General features: G+C 42.5%; 1 protein-coding gene across 3 annotated transcripts; it reads left to right on the forward strand.

Annotated features, from left to right (window-relative positions):
- Positions 1-5,152: 5,152 nt before the first annotated feature.
- On the forward strand, positions 5,153-11,954 carry LOC131352116 (zinc finger protein 501-like). Of its 3 annotated transcripts, none has more exons than XM_058388018.1 (7): positions 5,153-5,340; positions 7,093-7,132; positions 7,235-7,340; positions 8,192-8,463; positions 9,694-9,761; positions 9,887-10,077; positions 10,591-11,954. In XM_058388018.1, exons 2-7 carry the CDS (start codon positions 7,112-7,114, stop codon positions 11,763-11,765), a joined length of 1,833 nt encoding a protein of 610 aa, XP_058244001.1. In that variant the 5' UTR covers positions 5,153-5,340; positions 7,093-7,111; the 3' UTR covers positions 11,766-11,954. The 3 variants fall into 3 exon arrangements, with proteins under 3 accessions (XP_058244001.1, XP_058244002.1, XP_058244004.1); XM_058388019.1 differs by lacking the exon at positions 5,153-5,340 and adding an exon at positions 5,363-6,725; XM_058388021.1 differs by lacking the exons at positions 5,153-5,340; positions 7,093-7,132; positions 7,235-7,340; positions 8,192-8,463 and adding an exon at positions 9,065-9,604.
- The last annotated feature ends 13,788 nt before the right edge of the window (positions 11,955-25,742 follow it).

Genomic DNA, 25,742 nt, shown 5'->3' on the forward strand with positions numbered 1-25,742 from the left:
ATGATGTCTTCTCACCAGACTGTGTTCTCTTCTCATGATGTCTTCTCACCAAACTGTGTTCTCTTCTCATGATGTCTTCTCACCAGACTGTGTTCTCTTCTCATGATGTCTTCTCACCAAACTGTGTTCTCTTCTCATGATGTCTTCTCACCAGACTGTGTTCTCTTCTCGTAATGTCTTCTCACCAGACTGTGTTCTCTTCTCATGATGTCTTCTCACCAAACTGTGTTCTCTTCTCATGATGTCTTCTCACCAGACTGTGTTCTCTTCTCATGATGTCTTCTCACCAAACTGTGTTCTCTTCTCGTGATGTCTTCTCACCAGACTGTGTTCTCTTCTCGTGATGTCTTCTCACCAGACTGTGTTCTCTTCTCATGATGTCTTCTCACCAAACAGTGTTCTCTTCTCATGATGTCTTCTCACCAAACTGTGTTCTCTTCCTGTGATGTCTTCTCACCAGACTGTGTTCTCTTCTCATGTCTTCTCACCAGACTGTGTTCTCTTCCTGTGATGTCTTCTCACCAGACTGTGTTCTCTTCTCATGATGTCTTCTCACCAGACTGTGTTCTCTTCTCGTGATGTCTTCTCACCAAACTGTGTTCTCTTCTCGTGATGTCTTCTCACCAGACTGTGTTCTCTTCTCATGATGTCTTCTCACCAGACTGTGTTCTCTTCTCATGATGTCTTCTCACCAGACTGTGTTCTCTTCTCATGATGTCTTCTCACCAGACTGTGTTCTCTTCTCATGATGTCTTCTCACCAAACTGTGTTCTCTTCTCGTGATGTCTTCTCACCAAACTGTGTTCTCTTCTCGTGATGTCTTCTCACCAGACTGTGTTCTCTTCTCATGATGTCTTCTCAACAGACTGTGTTCTCTTCTCATGATGTCTTCTCACCAGACTGTGTTCTCTTCTCGTGATGTCTTCTCACCAGACTGTGTTCTCTTCTCATGATGTCTTCTCACCAAACAGTGTTCTCTTCTCATGATGTCTTCTCACCAAACTGTGTTCTCTTCCTGTGATGTCTTCTCACCAGACTGTGTTCTCTTCTCATGTCTTCTCACCAGACTGTGTTCTCTTCCTGTGATGTCTTCTCACCAGACTGTGTTCTCTTCTCATGATGTCTTCTCACCAAACTGTGTTCTCTTCTCGTAATGTCTTCTCACCAGACTGTGTTCTCTTCTCATGATGTCTTCTCACCAAACTGTGTTCTCTTCTCATGATGTCTTCTCACCAGACTGTGTTCTCTTCTCATGATGTCTTCTCACCAGACTGTGTTCTCTTCTCATGATGTCTTCTCACCAGACTGTGTTCTCTTCTCATGATGTCTTCTCACCAAACTGTGTTCTCTTCTCATGATGTCTTCTCACCAGACTGTGTTCTCTTCTCGTGATGTCTTCTCACCAGACTGTGTTCTCTTCTCGTGATGTCTTCTCACCAAACTGCGTTCTCTTCTCATGATGTCTTCTCACCAAACAGTGTTCTCTTCTCATGATGTCTTCTCACCAAACTGTGTTCTCTTCCTGTGATGTCTTCTCACCAGACTGTGTTCTCTTCTCATGTCTTCTCACCAGACTGTGTTCTCTTCCTGTGATGTCTTCTCACCAGACTGTGTTCTCTTCTCGTGATGTCTTCTCACCAAACTGTGTTCTCTTCTCATGATGTCTTCTCACCAGACTGTGTTCTCTTCCTGTGATGTCTTCTCACCAGACTGTGTTCTCTTCTCATGATGTCTTCTCACCAAACTGCGTTCTCTTCTCATGATGTCTTCTCACCAGACTGTGTTCTCTTCTCATGATGTCTTCTCACCAAACTGTGTTCTCTTCTCATGATGTCTTCTCACCAGACTGTGTTCTCTTCTCATGATGTCTTCTCACCAAACTGTGTTCTCTTCTCATGATGTCTTCTCACCAGACTGTGTTCTCTTCTCGTGATGTCTTCTCACCAAACTGTGTTCTCTTCTCGTGATGTCTTCTCACCAAACTGTGTTCTCTTCTCATGATGTCTTCTCACCAGACTGTGTTCTCTTCTCATGATGTCTTCTCACCAAACTGTGTTCTCTTCTCATGATGTCTTCTCACCAAACTGTGTTCTCTTCTCATGATGTCTTCTCACCAGACTGTGTTCTCTTCTCATGATGTCTTCTCACCAGACTGTGTTCTCTTCTCATGATGTCTTCTCACCAGACTGTGTTCTCTTCTCATGATGTCTTCTCACCAGACTGTGTTCTCTTCTCATGATGTCTTCTCACCAAACTGTGTTCTCTTCTCATGATGTCTTCTCACCAGACTGTGTTCTCTTCTCGTAATGTCTTCTCACCAGACTGTGTTCTCTTCTCATGATGTCTTCTCACCAAACTGTGTTCTCTTCTCATGATGTCTTCTCACCAGACTGTGTTCTCTTCTCATGATGTCTTCTCACCAGACTGTGTTCTCTTCTCATGATGTCTTCTCACCAAACAGTGTTCTCTTCTCATGATGTCTTCTCACCAAACTGTGTTCTCTTCCTGTGATGTCTTCTCACCAGACTGTGTTCTCTTCTCATGTCTTCTCACCAGACTGTGTTCTCTTCCTGTGATGTCTTCTCACCAAACTGTGTTCTCTTCTCATGATGTCTTCTCACCAGACTGTGTTCTCTTCTCGTGATGTCTTCTCACCAGACTGTGTTCTCTTCTCATGATGTCTTCTCACCAGACTGTGTTCTCTTCTCATGATGTCTTCTCACCAGACTGTGTTCTCTTCTCATGATGTCTTCTCACCAGACTGTGTTCTCTTCTCATGATGTCTTCTCACCAAACTGTGTTCTCTTCTCGTAATGTCTTCTCACCAGACTGTGTTCTCTTCTCATGATGTCTTCTCACCAAACTGTGTTCTCTTCTCATGATGTCTTCTCACCAGACTGTGTTCTCTTCTCATGATGTCTTCTCACCAGACTGTGTTCTCTTCTCATGATGTCTTCTCACCAAACAGTGTTCTCTTCTCATGATGTCTTCTCACCAAACTGTGTTCTCTTCCTGTGATGTCTTCTCACCAGACTGTGTTCTCTTCTCATGTCTTCTCACCAGACTGTGTTCTCTTCCTGTGATGTCTTCTCACCAGACTGTGTTCTCTTCTCGTGATGTCTTCTCACCAAACTGTGTTCTCTTCTCATGATGTCTTCTCACCAGACTGTGTTCTCTTCCTGTGATGTCTTCTCACCAAACTGTGTTCTCTTCTCATGATGTCTTCTCACCAGACTGTGTTCTCTTCTCATGATGTCTTCTCACCAAACTGTGTTCTCTTCTCATGATGTCTTCTCACCAGACTGTGTTCTCTTCTCGTGATGTCTTCTCACCAGACTGTGTTCTCTTCTCGTGATGTCTTCTCACCAAACTGCGTTCTCTTCTCATGATGTCTTCTCACCAAACTGTGTTCTCTTCTCATGATGTCTTCTCACCAGACTGTGTTCTCTTCTCGTGATGTCTTCTCACCAAACTGCGTTCTCTTCTCATGATGTCTTCTCACCAGACTGTGTTCTCTTCTCATGATGTCTTCTCACCAAACTGTGTTCTCTTCTCATGATGTCTTCTCACCAGACTGTGTTCTCTTCTCATGATGTCTTCTCACCAAACTGTGTTCTCTTCTCATGATGTCTTCTCACCAGACTGTGTTCTCTTCTCATGATGTCTTCTCACCAAACTGTGTTCTCTTCCTGTGATGTCTTCTCACCAAACTGTGTTCTCTTCTCATGATGTCTTCTCACCAGACTGTGTTCTCTTCTCATGATGTCTTCTCACCAAACTGTGTTCTCTTCTCATGATGTCTTCTCACCAGACTGTGTTCTCTTCCTGTGATGTCTTCTCACCAAACTGTGTTCTCTTCTCATGATGTCTTCTCACCAGACTGTGTTCTCTTCTCATGATGTCTTCTCACCAAACTGTGTTCTCTTCTCATGATGTCTTCTCACCAGACTGTGTTCTCTTCTCGTGATGTCTTCTCACCAGACTGTGTTCTCTTCTCATGATGTCTTCTCACCAGACTGTGTTCTCTTCTCATGATGTCTTCTCACCAAACTGTGTTCTCTTCTCATGATGTCTTCTCACCAAACTGTGTTCTCTTCTCATGATGTCTTCTCACCAGACTGTGTTCTCTTCTCATGATGTCTTCTCACCAGACTGTGTTCTCTTCTCGTGATGTCTTCACACGATGCTCCCTTTGATATTTCCGGTTTCACGTAGTGACAAGATCCTCAGATCCTCATCTCAACAGGACGGAATCTAATAAATGTGAGGTTGTGTGAAATGCATGCAAATATAACAGGATTTAAACACGCTGGAAACATGAAATTATTGTGTACAAAACACGTTACACTTTCATACATGTAACAGGTAGACAGTTTCCTTTATTTGAGTGCTCTTGCCAGAGGGGAGGGACTGAAAGAGTTCATTTCCGGGATGGGAGGGGTCGGCTGTGATCCGGGTTCTGGAGACGTTCAGATCCTGGAGAGATGGGAGACTGCAGCCGATCACCTTCTCAGCAGAGTGGATGATACACTGCAGCTTGGCCTTGTCCCTGGCTGAAGCTGCAGCAAACCAGAACATGATGGAGGATGTGAGGATAGATTTAATGATGGCAGGGTAGAAACGCTGTCTCAGTGTGGACAGAAGGACAAAATGGACAGAAAAATCTGCATTTTTAAATGAAAACATATTAGAGTGGACATATTAGAGTGGACATGGCCTTTAATGTATTTTATCCAGATGCAGAGATAAGTCTTATAGCCTACGTTTCCACAAGTAGAGTAAATCTAGATGAAAGAAAGCTGGAAGAAATGCTGAAATGTTCATTAGAGTTTGAGGTTTCCATTAATGCCCACCAGCCTCTCTTCACTCATTTCTTCATATAGTGTGGTGAGTGGAAGGTCCATCGCTCTTCTTCTTTCACGTTTGAGAGACTGTATGAAGAGACATTTCCACAAACTGCAATGTCGGACAACCGAGTTACAAGTTGGAGTAAATTTTATGGGGTCAGTTGTTAAATGTTGATGAATAAAATGAATTAAAATCCCAGTGTGGACAGTTACTTTAGGATTAGTGACCGTGGTCAGTGTCAGTGGTAGTGTTGTACTACCCGCATGCTCCAGTAGGTGGCAGTCTCCATGTTTGGTATCCAGGATCTAACAGCAGTAGAAGAAGCACACGGCAGTTTTCCTGACAGGATTTCTGATTTCTCTGACCATCATCTCTTCTTAAAATTCATTTCTCTCAGTCCTTTCCAGCGAAGTGTCCATTTCATCTGCTGTAAAATCAATAAAAGTCTTTGTATGTGAGGGTGTTTCACTGCGGTCCGCTTTAAAGCTCGAGGTGAGTTAAACAGAAGCTTGCTAACTGAGCTGTTCGGCTAACGGATAGCGGTTCAATCCCAAATCACTCCATAGTCCCTAGGGAAGTGCACTAGATGTGCTTTGTGATGACTTCTAACACACCAGCTAGTGCACACTGTAGGGGGGATGGACATTTGGGATGGAGCCTTAGTAAATTGTTTCAGGTAGTCGAGCCCTGAGGGAACTTTTTTCCTTAGAGATCGGTTCGAACTCTTCTTCTTGTTTGTTTGTTTGTTTGTTTGTGCAAAACTCATTTCTCTTATACAATTTACACTCTATCGAAGTTTGTAGATTCAGTAGATTTTGTTAGCATTTAACTTTTCTTTTGTATGAAATATACTTTCAGTCTTTCAGGGTGTGGCAGCTCCTCATCTTAGTTTACTCTTAAATTAATTCTTATTTTTAACTATCTTGTTGTTTTTATAATGGAAAAAAGATTAGATTTTATCTGTTTTATTTCCACAATGACTAGATACAACAACATGAAGAGGTAAAGAAGCGCGTGCAGGCAGGTGGGGGGGTGGAGAAAGGTGTCTGGACTTCTGTGTGATAGAAAAATATCAGAGAGAATCAAGGGGAAGGTGATACAGGACAGTGGAGAGACCGGCCATGCTGTATGGTTTAGAGACAGTGGAGAGACCAGCCATGCTGTATGGTTTAGAGACAGTGGAGAGACCGGCCATGCTGTATGGTTTAGAGACAGTGGAGAGACCGGCCATGCTGTATGGTTTAGAGGCAGTGGAGAGACCGGCCATGCTGTGTGGTTTAGAGACAGTGGAGAGACCGGCCATGCTGTATGGTTTAGAGGCAGTGGAGAGACCGGCCATGCTGTATGGTTTAGAGGCAGTGGAGAGACCGGCCATGCTGTATGGTTTAGAGACAGTGGAGAGACCGGCCATGCTGTATGGTTTAGAGGCAGTGGAGAGACCAGCCATGCTGTATGGTTTAGAGGCAGTGTCACTGAGACAGAGACAGGAGTCAGAGCTGGAGGTAGCAGAGCTGAAGATGTTGAGGTTCTCTTTGGGAGGGACACGGTTGGATAGGATTAGGAACGAGGACATCAGAGGGACAGCTCATGTTGGACGTTTGGGGGACAAAGTTAGGGAGGACAGATTAAGATGGTTTGGACATGTCCAGAGGAGGGACAGTGAGTATATTGGTAGGAGAATGTTGGACATGGAGCTGCCAGGCAGGAGGAAAAGAGGAAGGCCAAAGAGGAGGTATATGGATGTAATAAATGAGGAGATGAAGCTAGTGGGTGTAAGTGTTGAGGATGCAGGAGATAGGGATAGGTGGAGAGAGATGATTCTCTGTGGAGACCCCTGAAGGGAAAAGCCAGAAGAAGAAGAAGACGACTGTATAAAAGTAGATTGTAATATTTTTATTTTGATTGTGTCAGAATTCTACCACTGATTTCCTGATATCTAGATTATTATAAAAAATTAAAGTTAATTAGGAACTGACTGAATGCAGAGGCTTTGTTATTAAAACTTACTCAATTCTTTATAAATGTAAAATTTTATATTTTTTACCGCTATCAGCAGACAGTCGAATGGCATTGTGGGTAAAGTAAGAAATCATTAACCCTTAAGTGGAAAATGAACCAGTTTTCCCCTGAAACTCTGTTGAAGATGACATTGTTAACTCTTAAGCTGATTCCGGAATGTGAAGGAACCCATCAGAGATGTTCCCTAATGCACTGTAATGTTGTTTATTTATTTGTTTATTACAGACGGACTGTTACAGAAGCCATGAAGCCATGCTCACTAGTGGTAAATATTCAGGCAGTATAAAAGGTCTTGAGCGTCATGTTAAGATACAGATGCTGACCGGTGGCTTCTTGTTCACACCTGGTTCTGTGTGCTCTTCTGGAGGGCGAGAACATGCAGCTGAATGAGGACTCCTGTGAAAGCACCGTGCACAACGAGCTGAAAATCATCTACATTAAAGAAGAAGAGCCTAACGATGATGAGTATCTCTGTGAGAGCAGTCTGAATAACACTCTTCATCATTCTGCATCGTTTACTCTGTAGTCTTAGCCTTGCTTCATGCTAGCAGCCTTCCTTCATGTTAGATGGCCAGAAGTGGTGGTAGGGTTCGGTTCAGTGTGTCTGATGTAGTTTAAAAAAAATACTTCATGAGCTTTGTTTTAGAACAATAAGCTACACTATATTGCCAAAAGTTTTGGGACACCCCTCCACATCATTGAGGTCAGGCTCGGCCCCTTAGTTCCAGTGAAAGGAACTCTTCAATGCTTCAGCTTCATACCAAGATATTTTGGATAATTTCATGCTCTTTGTGGGAACAGTTTGGAGCTGACCCCTTCCTGTTCCAACATGACTGTACACCAGTGACCAAAGCAAGGTCCATAAAGACATGGATGAGTGAGTTTGGTGTGGAGGAACTTGACTGACCTGAGTTCTGACCTCAACTCCATAGAACACCTTTGGGATGAATTCGAGTGGAGACTGTGAGCCAGACCTTCTCATCCAATGTCAGTGCTTGACCTCACAAGAGGAATGGTCAAAAATTCCCATAAACACACTCCTAAACCTTGTGGAAAGCCTTCCCAGAAGAGTTGAAGCTGTTATAGCTGTAAAGGGCGGGACAACTCCATATTACATTCATGTGCATGGAAAGGCAGACGTCCCAAAACTTTTGGCAACATAGTGTACTTAAAGTCCCAGTACAGCTTCTCACTACAACAATTTACTTCTTAAGATAAAGTTAACTCCATCACTCTGCTAAATCATACATCAGGCTTAAATATAAATCAGAGAAATTTCTTCTGCATTTATTTGTCTGTTTTTTCTTCCCTTTCTTGCGTCCAGACTGTGAGGACTGCAGATGCTTTTTCTACAACAAGTGTGAGGTTCATGGTCCAGCTCTCTTCATCCATGATACCCCTGTTCCCATGGGGGTCTCTGACCGAGCCAGACAAACCCTCCCTGATGGTCTGGAGGTTGGTCAGTCTGATATATCAGGTGCAGGCCTGGGAGTGTTTAATAAGGGGAACACCGTTCCAGTTGGTGCTCACTTTGGGCCTTACCAGGGAGAAATGGTAGACAAAGAGGAAGCCCTGAACAGTGGATACTCTTGGGTGGTGAGTTTGTTTCTTATTAAATTACTATAATTTTATTTAAATATTCTAGATAACTGAAAACTTCATATCTCTGAGACTGGCAGACCAATAACCTTAAACCTGTATGTTCTGTTCCTCTAGTGTACATTATACATTAACGTGACCGCTATAAACACTACTGAGCATCACTCTAACTCTTATAAATTAAAATCAACTCTACGTGACTAATCACTGATTCTCATTAACTTTATCGTACCATTAGTATTACACCATGAAAATACACTATATTGCCAAAAGTTTTGGGACGTCTGCCTTTCCATGTACATGAATGTAATATGGAGTTGTCCTGCCCTTTACAGCTATAACAGCTTCAACTCTTCTGGGAAGGCTTTCCACAAGGTTTAGGACTGTGTTTATGGGAATTTTTGACCATTCCTCTAGAAGCACATTTGTGAGGTCAGTCACTGAAGTTGGACGAGAAGGTCTGGCTCACAGTCTCCGCTCTAATTCATCCCAAAGGTGTTCTATGGGGTTGAGGTCAGGACTCTGTGCAGGACAGTCAAGTTCCTCCACACCAAACTCACTCATCCATGTCTTTATGGACCTTGCTTTGGTCTCTGGTGTGCAGTCATACCAAGACATTTTGTACAATTTCATGCTCTTTGTGGGAACAGTTTGGGGATGACCCCTTCCTGTTCCAACAAAGAGCATGAAATTGTCCAAAATGTCTTGGTATGAAGCTGAAGCATTAAGAGTTCCTTTTACTGGAACTAAGGGGCCGAGTCCAACCCCTGAAAAACAACACCTGAACTCAATGATTTAGAGGGCTGTCCCTATACTTTTGGCATTATTGTGTATTTATTTAGGTATAATTTGCACTGAAAGTCTTAAAACCCACACTTCACAGTCTGGTGTAGGGTCCAGAGAGTCGACTGGAGGTACAGAATGTTGTTAAACTGCAGAAATGGTTGATGGAGGGACTGATAGATTTATAAAGAAATAATTCTTTTTTTCTTATTTTCTTTTTCTGTTATAATGGAATGGATGGAGCACACATGAGAACCCTGGTAAATTATGAGCGTGCTGTAAACTGTTCAGCATTAGAATGATGGAAAAGAAGTCTCAAAATCATAAAAATGGTCTTAATCTTGAAAGGAAAGAGGTCTTTATTAAAATTTTTATGGTTTATATAAAGATGAGTTATAAAGAGGAGATGCAAGTAATTATACTGCATATAACTTTTTTAATCAGATCTATAAGAATGGACAGTGTGAGGAATACATAGACGGCAAAAGAGAGATGTATGCTAACTGGATGAGGTATGTTATAGCTGCTAATGTCTGACTCTCATTAATTTTAGCGCTTAATGTTTGCTTGGAAAAACATTTTAATCTCACGTCTTCCACTCATAGATCACTTTTTTCCTCCATGCCTCTCATGTCAGGTATGTGAATTGTTCTCGTAACGATGAAGAACAGAACCTGGTGGCGTTCCAGTATCGAGGGGGGATCATCTACCGTTGCTGTCGACCCATAAAACCAGGACAGGAGCTGTTGGTGTGGTATGAGGAGGAATACGCTCAAGATCTCGGCATCACCTTTGACTACCTCTGGAGCAACAAGTGCTCTGCAAATGGTTATGTCCAAACACTGTAATTTTTAATGCTTATTTGTTTTAAACATCCTTGTAGATTTTAAACCTAGAAATGTTCACCATCCTGTCACTGATAACTCATTTCATCAGGGAAATATTAAACTAATTTGCATTTCATTTCTACTGACCACAATAGGTGGTGCAAAGCACACTGGTTCTGTATAACCGCCTAACGTCAGGGAACCCAGGAAACTGTACATAATGTAATGTAGGAACCGAGACTCAACACATCATGGAACGTAGCAGGAGTTTAAAAGGGAGGTGACTGACTCACTGAAGTGCTGACCCAGGACCTTGCAGTGTCTCAGATAGTGAGAGTGAAAGTACAGCTCAGTACATTTTTATCACATATACCGTATCACACACCTGTACAGGTAAAAAAAAAAGATCCACACTAACCCATAAGTAGAAGAATGGCTACACCTTACGCTTTTGCACTGCCTCCAGCCATGAAGATGTTTAGCATTTCACTTCTGTTTTCTTTTTGTGCTTCAGAAACGAACGACGCTCTGCGAGTCTTCTCCTGCTCCGTGTGTCAGCTTTCCTACACGGCTCTGGTTTACCTCCACAGGCACATGAGACGATGCCACCATGAGGAATATGTGAGAATGTTGCAGCAGGACGAGATTAAATCTGAGAATCTAGAGACCACAAGCAGCTCCAGTAATGAGCAGGTGTCTTCTCATCACAGTAACACCTTTCGGGAAGAAATACACGACTGCCCGGATTGTGGGATGAGTTTTACTTTACCGAGTCATCTGGAAATACACCAGCGCGTTCACACGGGAGAAAAGCCGTATCCCTGCCCACAGTGCGGCAAGAGTTTTACTCAGCAGAGTAATCTCCGAACACACGTACGCATTCACACGGGAGAGAAGCCGTACCGGTGCTCGCACTGTAGCAAGAGTTTTACTCACCGGAGCAGCCTCCATCTGCATCAGCGCATTCACACAGGAGAGAGGCCCTACCACTGCCTGTACTGTGACAAGAGCTTTATACAGCAGAGCGCTTTCCAGCAGCACCAGCGCATTCACACCGGAGAGAAACCCTATCAGTGCTCGCAGTGTGGGAAGAGTTTTACTCAGATGAGCTCGCTCCAGCTACACCAGAGCACTCACACGGGAGAAAGGCCGTATCAGTGCTCGCAGTGCGGGAAGAGGTTCACGAGACAGAGTCATCTCCAAACACACCAGAGCACTCACACAGAAGAGAAACCGTACCGGTGCTCGCAGTGTGAAAAGGGTTTTACACTGAGGAGTCAACTCCAAGCTCACACTCGCATTCACACCAGAGACAAGCCGTATCCTTGTTCACACTGTGGGAAGAACTTCCCTTTCCTGAGCCATCTCCAGATCCACGAGCGCAGTCACACCGGTGAGAAACCGTTTCACTGCACGGTGTGTGGGAAGAGCTTCATCGACAGAGGCACTCTCAAAACGCATCAGCGCATCCACACGGGAGAGCGGCCGTATCGCTGCTCAGACTGCGGGAAGACCTTCACTCAGAGGAGTTCTCTCCAGCGACACCAGCGACTCCACACAGAAGACAAGCTGTGTCACTGCTCAGGATGTGGGCGGGGTTTCACTGATTTAACTACATTTCAGACACACGAGTGCACTTACACCGCAACATCGGCTCCTGAGCTTGATCTCGCTAATCAGGAATCGTGACTATCGTCGTTTGTTGGGTTAGCGTGATTACTGAACCGTTACCGTCACTCTCTTGTTGGAAGCATCAGAAAGTATTGTGTATAATATTTTTTATTTCAGCGTCTCTCTGAATGCTTTCTATTCCTTTGTAAATAAAGTGTATAGTCAATACAAAACATTTATAATCCTTGAATAAACTAACTTAACCGATTTAAAGGTACTTTCATGCCGTGTTGGGGTGCAGCCGGTCATTAAAAGGAAAGCTCCTGAGAAAAGATTCTGAAAGTACAGATGAAAGCAGAGCCAAAGTGTGATTGGAAATTCTTCAGGGATTTTCACTGCGTGAGTGAAGGTTCTAAATGTGTTACCTGTGCAGTGCTGCATATTTACAGGATACAGGAATTGGGGATAGCACGGTGGCTTAGTGGTCAGCACTGTTGCCTCACAGCAAAAAGGTCCTGGGTTTGAATCCCGGGTTCAAACAGGCAGGGGACTTTCTGTGTGGAGTTTGCATGTTCTCCCCGTGCCTGCGTGGCAGTCCAAAAACATGTACATTAGGTTGATTGGTCATTCTAAAGTGAGTGTGTGTGGTTGTCTGTCTATGTGTGTGGCCCTGTGATGGACTGGTGACCTGTCCAGGGTGTACCCCTGCCGTTCACCCAATGTGTGCTGGGATAGGCTCCAGCAGATCCCCGTGATCCTGATTAGGAATAAAGCGGGTATAGAAAATGGATGGACGGAAAGACGGTGAATTGACCTGTGGGTGGAGGGAAGAATCGAGAGAGAAAACGAGAGGTTTGTGTGTGGGGATACACTTTTTATACAGAGGAACTTTACCTTGTAATCAATGCAAATGCAAAAAAAAAAATCTTGTCTTAAGTGGAAAGGTTATCTAATATTTCTCTTTATGAAATTATTATATGAGAATGATGAGGATTAAACCTATTTTTGCACATATTTACTTATTTCAAGCTGGACATGCAAAAATGTTGAATGGTTGAAATCAGTAACTATGTTTAGAAAATTCTTAATAGTCTTTTTTATATAATAATAACATGATTTGGCTATCTTCAAGATATTTTCTTGTCAGTCATAACACTCTGAGCACTGACCGGTGAGGTGACTGATGATCTCCTCATCATGGACCCTGTTAGTGGGTGGGATATATCAGGCAGCAAGTCAACATTTTGTCCTCAAAGTTGATGTTAGAAGCAGGAAAAATGGACAAGTGTAAGGATTTGAGCGAGTTTGACCAAAAGGGCCAAATTGTGATGGCTAGACCACTGGATCAGAGCATCTCCAAAACTGCAGCTCTTGTGGGGTGTTCCCGGTCTGCAGTGGTCAGTATCTATCAAAAGTGGTCCAAGGAAGGAACAGTGGTGAACCGGTGACAGGGTCATGGGCGGTCAAGGATCATTGATGCACGTGGGGAGAGAAGGCTGGTCCGTGTGATCCGATCCAACAGACGAGCTACTGTTGATCAAACTGCTGAAGAAGTTAATGCTGGTTCTGATAGAAAGGGGTCAGAATACACATAGCCACAGACCGGTCAGGATGCCCATGCTGACCCCTGTGCACCACCGAAAGCACCAACAATGTGCACGTGAGCATCAGAACTGGATCACAGAGCAATAGAAGAAGGTGGCCTGGTCTGATGAATCATGTTTTCTTTTACATCACGTGGATGGCCGGGTGCGTGTGCATCTCTTACCTGGGGAACACATGGCACCAGGATGCATTATGGGGAAGAAGACGGAGCCGGCGGAGGCAGTGTCCTGTTCTGGTCACTGTTGGGAAACCTTGGGTCCTGCCATCCATGTGGATGTTACTTTGACACGTACCACCTACCTAAGCACTGTTGCAGACCATCTACACCCTTTCATGGAAACGGTATTCCCTGATGGCTGTGGTCTCTTTCAGCAGGATAATGCACCATGACACAAAGCAGAAATGGTTCAGGAATGGTTTGATGACCACAACAACCAGTTTGAGGTGTTGACTCCGCCTCCAAATTCCCCAGATCTCAATCCAATCCAGCATCTGTGGGATGTGCTGGACAAACAAGTCTGATCCATGGAGGCCCCACCTCACAACTTACTGATCTGCTGCTAACATCTTGGTGCCAGATCCCACAGCACACCTTCAGGGATCACAATATTAGGCAGGTGGTCATAATATTATGACTGATCAGTGTAGTTTTTGCTGTGTGTGTGTGCAGACTTGCATGTGGAAATGAGTAACGTTATTGCGTACAGTCGCTTTAAAGTGATGAAAGAAAGCTTCATTTGGTAAACAAGTTTGTATTAGTTTCCTTTTCTTGCATCCTTTTTCTCCTTCCTCTGCTGGAGGAGTTTAGGAGAAACGAGAAGGTGAAATTTAAACAGTTTGTTCAAATGATCATGTTTATTCACCGGCTTAGTCCAACTTCTCGAATTCTGTTTCTCACAATATCACAATTCTGATTTAAAAAATCGTTTCACGATTTCGTTCACCTGACACTCCTCACACTTCCCTTTCTGATAATCTGTAGAATTAAAGCTGTGACCCGTGATGAGATGAATCTGAGTCACAAAGTAGAAATGGTTCAAATTCAGTAGTTTTATTTGTATTGTGATTTAACCCTGTATCCCTATACCCTAATCTCTATACCTTTAGCCCCTAATCCTTATACCCTAACCCCTAATACCAATACCCCAACCTCTAATCCTTATAATCTAATCCCTGTACCCTTAACCCCTAATCCCTATACCTTAACCCCAATCCTTATTCCCTAACCCCTAATCCCTATACCTTAACCCCAATCCTTATTCCTTATTCCCTAACCCCTAAACCCTATACCTTAACCCCAATCCTTATTCCCTAACCCCTAATCCCTATACCTTAACCCCAATCCTTATTCCTTATTCCCTAACCCCTAAACCCTATACCTTAACCCCAATCCTTATTCCCTAACCCCTAATCCCTATACCTTAACCCCAATCCTTATTCCTTATTCCCTAAACCCTATACCTTAACCCCAATCCTTATTCCCTAACCCCTAATCCCTATACCTTAACCCCAATCCTTATTCCCTAACCCCTAATCCCTATACCTTAACCCCAATTCTTATTCCCTAACCCCTAATCCCTATACCTTAACCCCAATCCTTATTCCCTAACCCCTAATCCCTATACCTTAACCCCAATTCTTATTTCCTAACCCCTAATCCCTATACCTTAACCCCTAAACCTTATAACCTTATCCCTATACCCTTAACCTCTACTCCTTATACCCTGACTCCTAATTCCTACACCCTTAATCCTTAACCCCTATACCCTGACCTCTAAATTCCTGATGACCTAGGGGTGGTGTGGACATGAGTCCTTAAGACAACATGAAAAAACCTAGCTTTGGGATGCCGTCCTCTTCTGGGTGATGCTGGAGAGTGATTATAAATCATTACAGTAAGTGTTTTTTATTCCTCTTATACCACAGTAATGTAGTGAGTTTTCTTCTTTGTGTTCATTTTCATTGACATTCACCATTATGGAGCATCTGTGAAACAAGTCCATTCAAACCCTGAGCCTTGAACACTTGAACCGCCTGCTGTTATTATAGAAACTATAACGTGTTGGAACAAGCGTATGTAATGTGTAGCTGCATTACTGTCAGAGCTGCTGTTATAGAAAACTAATCAACACCTTCTGACCAATCACAATCCAGAATCAGAATCACTCCAGTTCTTTCTGGGTTTTTCTGTATCATTTATCATTTATCTTCCTGTGAAATGCATACAACAGATTACTTGCAGCAAAGCTAATGATGTTAGTCTGAGTTTGAGAGATGACGAAGAATCTTTTCTGAATTTACTGCTTATAATATAGTACTGTATTTTAAATGTTACTGAAACGTTACAGCCACACCCTCTTTATCACTGCAATACTCACTCTGGACTATAGGTGGCAGCACTGGACCGTGTTTTGTGTGTGTGTGTGTGTGTGTGTGTGTATCAGTGGTGTTCTGCTTTAGCAAATTAAAAACATTTTTCAAAAAGTTAATTTAAATATTAAATCTGTATTCAATTAACCACAGGCTCCAAAAACACTAATTTAACTGATGTCATTTAAATGATCTTTAAATAGAATAATTTTGTTTTAAGATAAGTAACTAGTTTTAACCCTGATCTCTATCCTTTAATCCATAATCAATCTCCAATCTAAACTAAACCTCATATTCACCCATAAACTAAACTCTAATCTGAAACTAATTCTACAGAACTAATCCAAATTAAACCTAATCCCTCATCCCTAAATCCTATTTCTTACTCCCCTAGTGCCCTAGTACTAGTAGTGTGTAGTACTCCTAACTCCTAATCCCTAAATCCTAAACCAGTACATGTCTAACCACAACTAAACCTAACGTTTAGCCACAAACCCGATCCCTAAACCTTAATCCATATACTCCTAACCCCTAATCCCTATCACTTTAACCCATAATCCTGATATCCTAACCCCTAATCCCTGTATCCTTAACCCATAATCCCTAACCCCTAATCCTTATACCCTAACCCCAATCCTTTTATCCTTAACCCATAAATCCCTACACCCTTAAACTCTAATTCTTATACACTAATCCCTATATCCCTAATCCCTATATCCTTAATCTTTATTCCCTAATCCCTATACCATTAACATAATAACCTTTAACCCCTAATCCTTACAACTCTTACCCTTATACCCTAATCCTTACACCCCTAATCCTTACAACCCTTACCCTTATACCCTAATCCTTACACCCCTAATCCTTACAACCCTTACCCTTATACCCTAATCCTTACACCCCTAATCCTTACAACCCTTACCCTTATACCCTAATCCTTACACCCCTAATCCTTACAACCCTTACCCTTATACCCTAATCCTTACACCCCTAATCCTTACAACCCTTACCCTTATACCCTAATCCTTAGCCCATACCCTAACCCCTAATCCCTATACATAACCCCAAATCCTTTTACCCTTATCCCCGTAAGCTCATATCCCTATAACCCTAACCCCTAACATTTACACATCCCCCTTATATAAATTTAATTATTTGTTCATTTTATAATTTATTTATTTAAGTGTTGCAGAAAATAAATTTATTATATATATTTACTCTGTATGTTTATATACAGAATATGAGTGTGTGTGTGTGTGTGTGTGTGTGTTTCACACTGCACTGAAATATTCCACTAAATGTATTAATTTGTCTGCTGGACATCCTGCAAACACACACACACACACACATATTCCTGTTCTGGCTGCCAACCTGACATCCAGCCAAAGCCAACAGTCTTTAAAAACTCCCACACGGATGTGTATGAGTGTGTGTGTGTGTGTGTGTGTGTGTTTGGGTTCACCAGGAATGTAGGAACTGCACAGTCTTGTCTGGATCTCTGTGTGTGTGTGTGTGTGTGTGTGTGTGTATGTATTGTTGTTGAAGAGGTTGTTCTGCGTCTGTGTGTCTTAGACACGTAACACCTCTGGTCAGTGGTTTAGACACGTGTGTGTGTGTGTGTGTGTGTGTGTGTGTGTATGACCTGTCTGACTCCTCCTTCTCTGTGAGGGCGTAAAAATTGTCTGTGTTTAGCAGTTTAGCCTTAAAAGAGACAAAAAGAAACCTCAATTTCAACACATATGTGTGTGTGTGTGAAGTGAAATTATCTTTAGTCTGAGTAAATACTGATTCACCAACACTCATCCTTCACTCTCTTCCTTCTTCTGTCACTTTTTTCTTCTGGCTGTATCCGCTTCTTAAATTTTGAACTTAAACTTTGTGTGTGTGTGTGTGTCTGAGAGTGTGTGTTTCTGCATGTGTGTGTGTGTGTCTGAAAGTCTGTGTGATTGTGTGTATGTGTGTGCTTGTGTGTATATACGTATGTGTGACTGTGTATGTGTGTGTGCACGTGTGTGTTTGTGTGTGTGTGTGTATGCGTGTGCTTGTGTGTATATGTGTGTGCACGTGTGTGTGTGTGTGTCTGAAAGTCTGTGTGACTGTGTATGCGTGTGCACGTGTGTGTTTCTGCGTGTGTGTGTGTGTGTGCTTGTGTGTATATATGTGTGTGAACGTGTGTGTGTGTGTCTGAAAGTCTGTGTGATTGTGTGTGTGTGTGCTTGTGTGTATATACGTATGTGTGTGTGTGTCTGAAGTCTGTGTGACTGTGTATGCGTGTGCACGTGTGTGTTTGTGTGTGTGTGTGTGTGTGTGTGTATGCGTGTGCTTGTGTGTATATGTGTGTGAACGTGTGTGTGTGTGTCTGAAAGTCTGTGTGATTGTGTGTGTGTGTGCTTGTGTGTATATACGTATGTGTGTGTGTGTCTGAAGTCTGTGTGACTGTGTATGCGTGTGCACGTGTGTGTTTCTGTGTGTGTGTGTGTGTATGCGTGTGCTTGTGTGTATGTGTGTGCACGTGTGTGTGTGTGTCTGAAAGTCTGTGTGATTGTGTGTGTGTGTGCTTGTGTGTATATACGTATGTGTGTGTGTGTCTGAAGTCTGTGTGACTGTGTATGCATGTGCACGTGTGTGTTTCTGTGTGTGTGTGTGTATGCGTGTGCTTGTGTGTATATGTGTGTGCACGTGTGTGTGTGTGTCTGAAAGTCTGTGTGATTGTGTGTATATATGTGTGTGTCTGTGTGTGTGTGTGTGTATTTCTTTTTGTCTGTCTCTGAGTGTGTGTTTCTGTGTATATCTGTCTGAGAGAGTGCGAGTGTGTGTGTGTGTGTGTGTGTAGTTACAGTTACCATCCTGACTGTGTTTATTTCCTGTAGCGTTATTCCTCATTGTGTTTTTTTCTCATTTACGATATTCTCTGTTACAGATTTGGATTTTTGGAACCCGCCACCCCCCATCCCCACCCCCACCCCCGTACTCCCCCCCGGTCAGGCATCAGGGACCTGGACACTCTCTCAGTCATGTACTGTGTTTGGGATGGAGCGGTCACATGACTCATTTCTGTTTAAATGTCTGGTCACCATTTGGGTTTAGTCATGGACATTCAATCCACACACACACACACACACACACACACTTCTCCTACTGTTTTGTTCCATAACAGGAATGATGTCATCTCCTTAACCTCAGACACTGTAGGTGGTTTTGCCATCCCGCGGCACAGCACTGACCTTTCTGGAAAACACACACAGATGTGCTGCATTATGGCTTCTTGTGTAACACTCGTGTTGATGGTTCGAGTATTTTGGGATGTTTGGGTGGGACTGGGTGAGGTCTCCATTTTAGCTTAAGAAGTGGCATTGGGGGCGGAGCTAATGTCCAGACGGGAATATGTAAACAAAGGCCTGAGTGTAAACCCTCCAGGTCTATTAAATAACAGCGGTGTAAAGGATCGTTATATGAAGGGTCTGTGAGAGTAGATGATTATAACAGGTTTATAAACAATAAACATGTACATTAGAACATTACTGTCGTTTATTACACAGATAAAACACACAAGCACAAACAAACAGTATTATAAAACAGAGAGAATACTGCAAACAGAAAAAGATGGACATCCAGACAGTGGTTACCATGACACCCAGTCTAATAACCATTCACCATGTCTCCATCCATCACAGCAACACACACCACAGGAGTCTTGTTGCTATGGTAACATGACTGCAGGTCATACCCAGAGAAACACCAGACTTATACAGTGTTCAGATTAACATACAGGTCCACTGTTCATGACCAACCTGCAGCCAGAGTAACCGAGCAACCAGCTTAGCAAAAATTAAAATAAAAATAATAAACATTACAGACTGCAGCAATAATCAGAAAGTTACTGTCATTAATTACACAAATAACAAACTTAAACTTTGTGTGGGTGTGTTAGAGGCACACTCTGAGGCAGACACACACACACTGAGTATCTCTGTGTGTGTGTCTGAGTGTGTGTGTGTTTGACTGAGTCTGTGTGTGTCAGAGAGTATTTGTGTGTGTGTGTGTGTGTGTGTGTGTGTGTGGATCTCAGCAGCCAGTGAAAACACAAGCAGAGAAAAAGCACAAAACAAACAGAGAAGGACAAACCCAGCAGATGGTCAGTGAAGGTCAACACTCACAGCGTTCTCTCACTTTACAGACACTGAATGTGAGAATATTCAGACTGTCTTAACAAACAGAACTGAACATCTTCACCTTGAGCTTCTGAGACACAACTCGCGCGCACACACACACACACACACACACTGTTCATGTTTGTTAGATGTTTGTGTGAAAAAAGTTCCTCTGGGAGACCGAATGTTCTCCCATTAGATTTGTTATGATGCTGACTGTGTGTGTGTGTGTCTGTGTGTGTGTATGTGTGTGTGTGTGTGTGGTGACGGTGGTCAGTGAAATGCATCTAAACTGAGACAGCAGCAATAAAAGCAGTGAGCTATAAGGAGATTTACAGACTTGTTTATGCTCTTTGTCTGTTTACGCTCTTTTTCTCAACATGTGTGTGTGTGTGTGTGTGTGTGAGACATCTGACCACAGGAGGTCTATGGTAGCAATGAGAAGTTTTGCCTGGTTTCTCAGCCTGAAATTCTGAAAAAAAAAAAAAAAAAAAAACACTCTCCTACTCCCTCCATTGACCACACACACTCACACACACACATACACACACTCACACACACACACACACTCACACACACACACATACACACACTCACACACATACACACACTCACACACACACACACACACTCACACATTCAGAAACACTCACACACACGCACACACACATTCACAAACACACTCACACACACTCACACATACACACACACACTCACACATTCAGAAACACTCACATTCACAAACACTCACACACACACACTCACACATTCAGAAACACTCACATTCACAAACACTCACACACTCACACATTCAGAAACACTCACATTCACAAACACTCACAAACACACACTCACACATTCAGAAACACTCACATTCACAAACACTCACACACTCACACATTCAGAAACACACACATTCACAAACACACACACACACACACTCACACATTCAGAAACACTCACATTCACAAACACTCACACACACACACACACTCACACATTCACAAACACTCACACAAACACTCACACACGCCACACTCCTGATCTCAGCCCAAACAGAAACTGTGTCAAAGTCATAAAAGCTATAAAAAAACAAAACAGAAGCGAGACGTTCGAGGAGGAACGTGAGAGACGTGTGTGTGTGTGTTCACGTGTGTGTGTGTGTGTGTGTGTGTTTGCCAGATGTGATATTCTCTCTCAGAACATACACATGGCAGTAAGTGAAGTGCAGAAAGCAGAAGGAAGTAATGACCATATATGGAAAGTCAACAGAACAGGCAGATAGACTGTATGCTGGACCGACCGGGACAGAATTCTATACAGGTTTCTATTAATCCTTGAGGATTTGGGCTACAACTTCATAATTTTCTGTTTTAAAATGATGATGAATTGTATAATTAGACGTGTCCACTCACCTCCAAAAGTATTGGAACCCCAAAAAATGAAGTCACAAAATGACCACAGCATGGACATGTGACCTATCAAAACCCCTCACAGCACATTGAGGAGACCTCAGTGATGAGTATTCTGATGACATCACTTAAACTAATCTATTCTCCTCCAAAAGTATTGGCACCCTCTCAGTATACATGCCTCTAATAGTTTTGCCACCCTCACACCCAAAATGTTTGGCTCCCTATCTGACCACTTGCCTCCAAAAGCATCACTTTTTACTCTGGGGAAGTTCCTCGTGTTCCTCGTGTCGGGTTAAACACAAAAATGCAAAAATAACCTACTAAAATGAAAATGCTCCATTATTAAAATGAACAGCATGTAGGTGATGTCTCTGAGGCTGTGAGATGTGTCTTGAGTGGAAGTGTCTGAGGAGCGTTCCTGGGTTCCTCTGTGTGTTTGAGTGGAGTTACAGTCAAAACATTTACATTTACATTTCTGGCATTTGGCAGACGCTCTTATCCAGAGTGATGTACAGGAGTGCTTTAAGTCTCTGTCAGTGAATACATTAACACTGGGTCAGTAGGACACAGACTCAGGAGAACATCAGACTAAACACTGGGTTTTTTGTTGTTTTTTTAATAATGAACATACAACATACATAAAACAAACAGAGAAAATAAGAGCTAGTGTTTCAGGAAGAGGTAGATCTTCATTCATTGTCTGAAGACGGTCAGTAACATGGCTGTTCGGACATCTAGGGGAAGTTCATTCCACCACCTCGGTCCCAGAACAGAGAAGAGTCTAGATGTAGACCTACCTTTTACCCTGAGAGATGGTGGACCAGTCGGGCAGTGCTAGTGGACCTGAGGGAGCGAGGGTCAGTGTGAGGAGTAATAAGATCTTTGAGGTCAGACAATGCTGGACCATTCTTGGCTTTGTCGGTAAGCGTCAGTGTTTTGAATGTGATGCAGCTCCAGGAAGCCAGTGGAGGAGCAGCAGTGGGGTGGTGTGGGAGAATGTAGGCAGGATGAAGACAAGTCACACAGCTGCATTTTGGATCATTTGAAGAGTTTCAGAGGTAGACCTGAGAGTAGAGAGCTGCAGTAGTCCAGTCTCTAAATGACCAGAGACTGAACAAGCACCTGAGCAGCCTGTGTGGATAAAAACCTGAATCATTCTGATGCTGTACAGAAGAAACCAACATGAGCGTGTGACATTAGCAACATGGGAGGAAAAAGACAGATGATTGTCCGTGGTTACCCCGAGGTGTGAGCAGCGGCTGAAGGGGAGATCATGGAGTTGTTCAGAGATATCATGAGATCCTGGGCTGGGGATGAGTCACCTGGGATGACCAGCAGTTCAGTTGAAGCTCAGTGTGGCGCTGGACTTAATACTGCTCCTCACTCGAGCTGAGAGCATGCAAGAGAAAACCAGGGATCAATTTCAACTTAAATCTGATTCTGTAAAGCTGCTCTGTGATGAAGTTCATGGATCAAAGTGTAGGACACCACTGATATCCAATACACACACACATACACACACACACACACACTGCTCTGTACTTAAAATCTGTTATTCTGGAAAAAGTGAAAAACACAAATTGATTCATATACACTAGGATTCATTGTGGGTTCAAGCGTAATTCTGTGGTGTGTGTGTGTGTGTGTGTGTGTTTTCCCTGGAAAAAAACAAATGTCTATGTGATGCAACAGAATGTAATATGCTTCCTTGGTTTGGCCTTTTCCAAGAGAAACTTTTCCAGGACAACGTATGCTGCACTCTGAACTCTGTGTGTGTGTGTGTGTGTGTAGTAGTGGTCAGTGCTGATGCTGGTGTGAGAGTGAACAGTTCTGTACGACAGTCACACACTGGTGCAATAGACACAGCTCTGTGTTAAACACACACACTCCTCTCACGTCTGTGTGTATTCCTGTAAATGTTCTCCAGCTGCTCCGGGGTCACAGCCTCGTGTGTTTATTTACAATCATCATAAAATATCTCGCAGTTTCAGAGAGGATATCTTTATTATTAATAATAATAATAATAATAATAATAATAATAATAATAATGATGATGATGATGATTGATCATCATCATCATCATCATCATCATCATCATCATTATTATTATTATTTTTATCATCATCATCATCATCATCATTATTATTATTATTATTATCATTATTATCATCATCATCATCATCATCATTATTATTATTATTTTTATCATCATCATCATCATCATCATCATCATCATTATTATTATTATTATTATCATTATCATCATCATCATCACTTTTCTCTCTTCAGTTTCTCTCCTCTCTACTTTCCAGACTTCAGGTTTTCATTTCCTCTTTATTTCTCGTGTCCTTGGTGCAGTGGATGAAGTTCAGAACACAATAACATCCAAACACAGAGACGAGTGGGAAAGGTAGGTATAGTGTGTGAATGGAATTCTTCCCTCTGATTGGACGAGACATGGGTCACTCAGGATCTACAGGAAGTCCAGCAGTAGCTGCAGCAGTAGAAAGTGGATTGGTGTGTGTATGAACACAGCTCTGCTCTTATAGCGCTCCTTACATCCTTTAATCTGGAATAGTTTGCTCTTCCAGAACATTCCTGCTGTGTTTTTAGAGATAAACTAATCTTTACTCCATGATACACTATCAGTATCTCCAACATCACACTGACCATATGAACGTCCTTCACCACAGTAGAGCTGAATGAACTCCATTTTCTTATCAATATAAATATATGTTTGTTATTTTCTTTAAAAGATTTAAAATGGTTTAAAGTGAAGGCAGAACTCCACACATGTACAATAATAAAGTTAGATACACAATTTCCTACTTCCTGTATATCCTGAGTGACAGATGTCTCATCCAATCAGAGGTCAGAATACCATTCACACACTATACCCAACTTTTCCACTCTTTCTGATTCGTCCTTATTTTTAGGTTTGTTATTGTGTTTTGAACTTCTCAGCCACCATACCTGTGGTTTAATCTGCAGGTTTTCACTTTCATTTTTCATTTGTTTCTGATTTCCAAGTGTTTAATAATGTCCTCTTTTCTCCTGTTTCTTGTCCCTCGTCCACTCATCCTCCTTATGTGTGTTGATTTCTTTCATCATCTAGATGTCATATGTCCTGCATGTGTCCTGAATGTCCAGTGTCCTGAATGTCCAGGGTCTCAGTTTGTGTGTTGTTTTAGTTTTCCCCCGGCTCTTATCTGCTCCTCCTTTCGGTCCACTCTGTCTAGTTTACAATAATTCCCCAGTTTTCTTCTTCCTAGTTTTTATTACTGCTGTCATTTCCACTGGTTCATAGGATTTGTAAGTGTCTCGAGTTAAATCTATTCCTCAGTAATCAGGTCTTTGTTTCTTCTCTCCAGACCCTCCACAGTGTCTCCAGGGTTTATAAATGGTTTATAGATGTCAGATGGTTGGTTTTTCAGGCTAATTTCCTTCATCATTCATAGTCCTGAGTTTCCTTTTCTCCTTATTTCTGATGTCCTCATGTTTCCTGGTGTCCCATTCTCCCCTTAGTGACCACTGCCTAGAGTTTACAGACTCTGCCTTTTATTTCATTTTTCTAGATTTTAGATGTTCTCTAGTTTCCTTCATTCCTATAGTTCAGGTCATTAATTCCTTTGTCTCTGCCCCTCCACCTCATCATTGCTAGTTTTCAGGAATTTCCTACTCGTATTCCAGTTTTTTCCCCAGTATTCTAGATTTTTCCATGGAGGTTTCCTCAGAATGGTTCTGTCCGTGGTAATGATGATGGAACATTATGCTGAAGATCGTCTTAGGGAAATGGTGTATTAGCATTAATAACAGGTGTGTGTGTGTGTGTGTGTGTGTGTATATATATATATATATATATATATGATTCACACAACACACCCAGTTCAATGTGCCAGACTTCAGATCCAGGTCTATTTCTGTGGATTCACCAAAACTCTCACTCCTTCCCTGTGTGTGTGTGTGTGTGTGTGTGTGTGTGTGTGTGTGTGTGTGTGTGTGTGTGTGTGTGTGTGTGTGTGTGTGTGTGTGTGTGTGTGTGTGTGGAAACTTTAAATAAATTTGTTATTTATTTAAATAAAGCCGGGGATGCAGTGAGTGAGAGGACTCACCCCACCCCCACCCCCGTTTGTTTTGTTAAACAGGTCACTGCAGTACATCACCTGCATGTATGTTATTAAGGTATTCTACCTGTTGTTTTTGTTTAGTTTTCTCATAGATCATCTCTACACTGTTCTACATTTAAACCTCTTCCACAGGGAAACACTCCATCACAGGGTTCTACACTGGACCTTTATAAAAAACATGTGACCCGTCGATCAGACAGTCGTGCGGCTCGGCTATGGATTTACGGCCAGTTTCTTATCAAAAGGAATAGATTCAGGGTTGATTCATTTCCTGCTGGACATGTCCAGCAAGTCCGCCCAGGGCTGATTATTCTACTGTGAAGATGATGTGTAAAGATGTTTATACACACACACACACACACACACAGAACACACAGAGAGGGGGGG

This window comes from Hemibagrus wyckioides, linkage group LG04 (genome assembly GCF_019097595.1).
Source record: "Hemibagrus wyckioides isolate EC202008001 linkage group LG04, SWU_Hwy_1.0, whole genome shotgun sequence".
NCBI lineage: Eukaryota > Metazoa > Chordata > Actinopteri > Siluriformes > Bagridae > Hemibagrus > Hemibagrus wyckioides.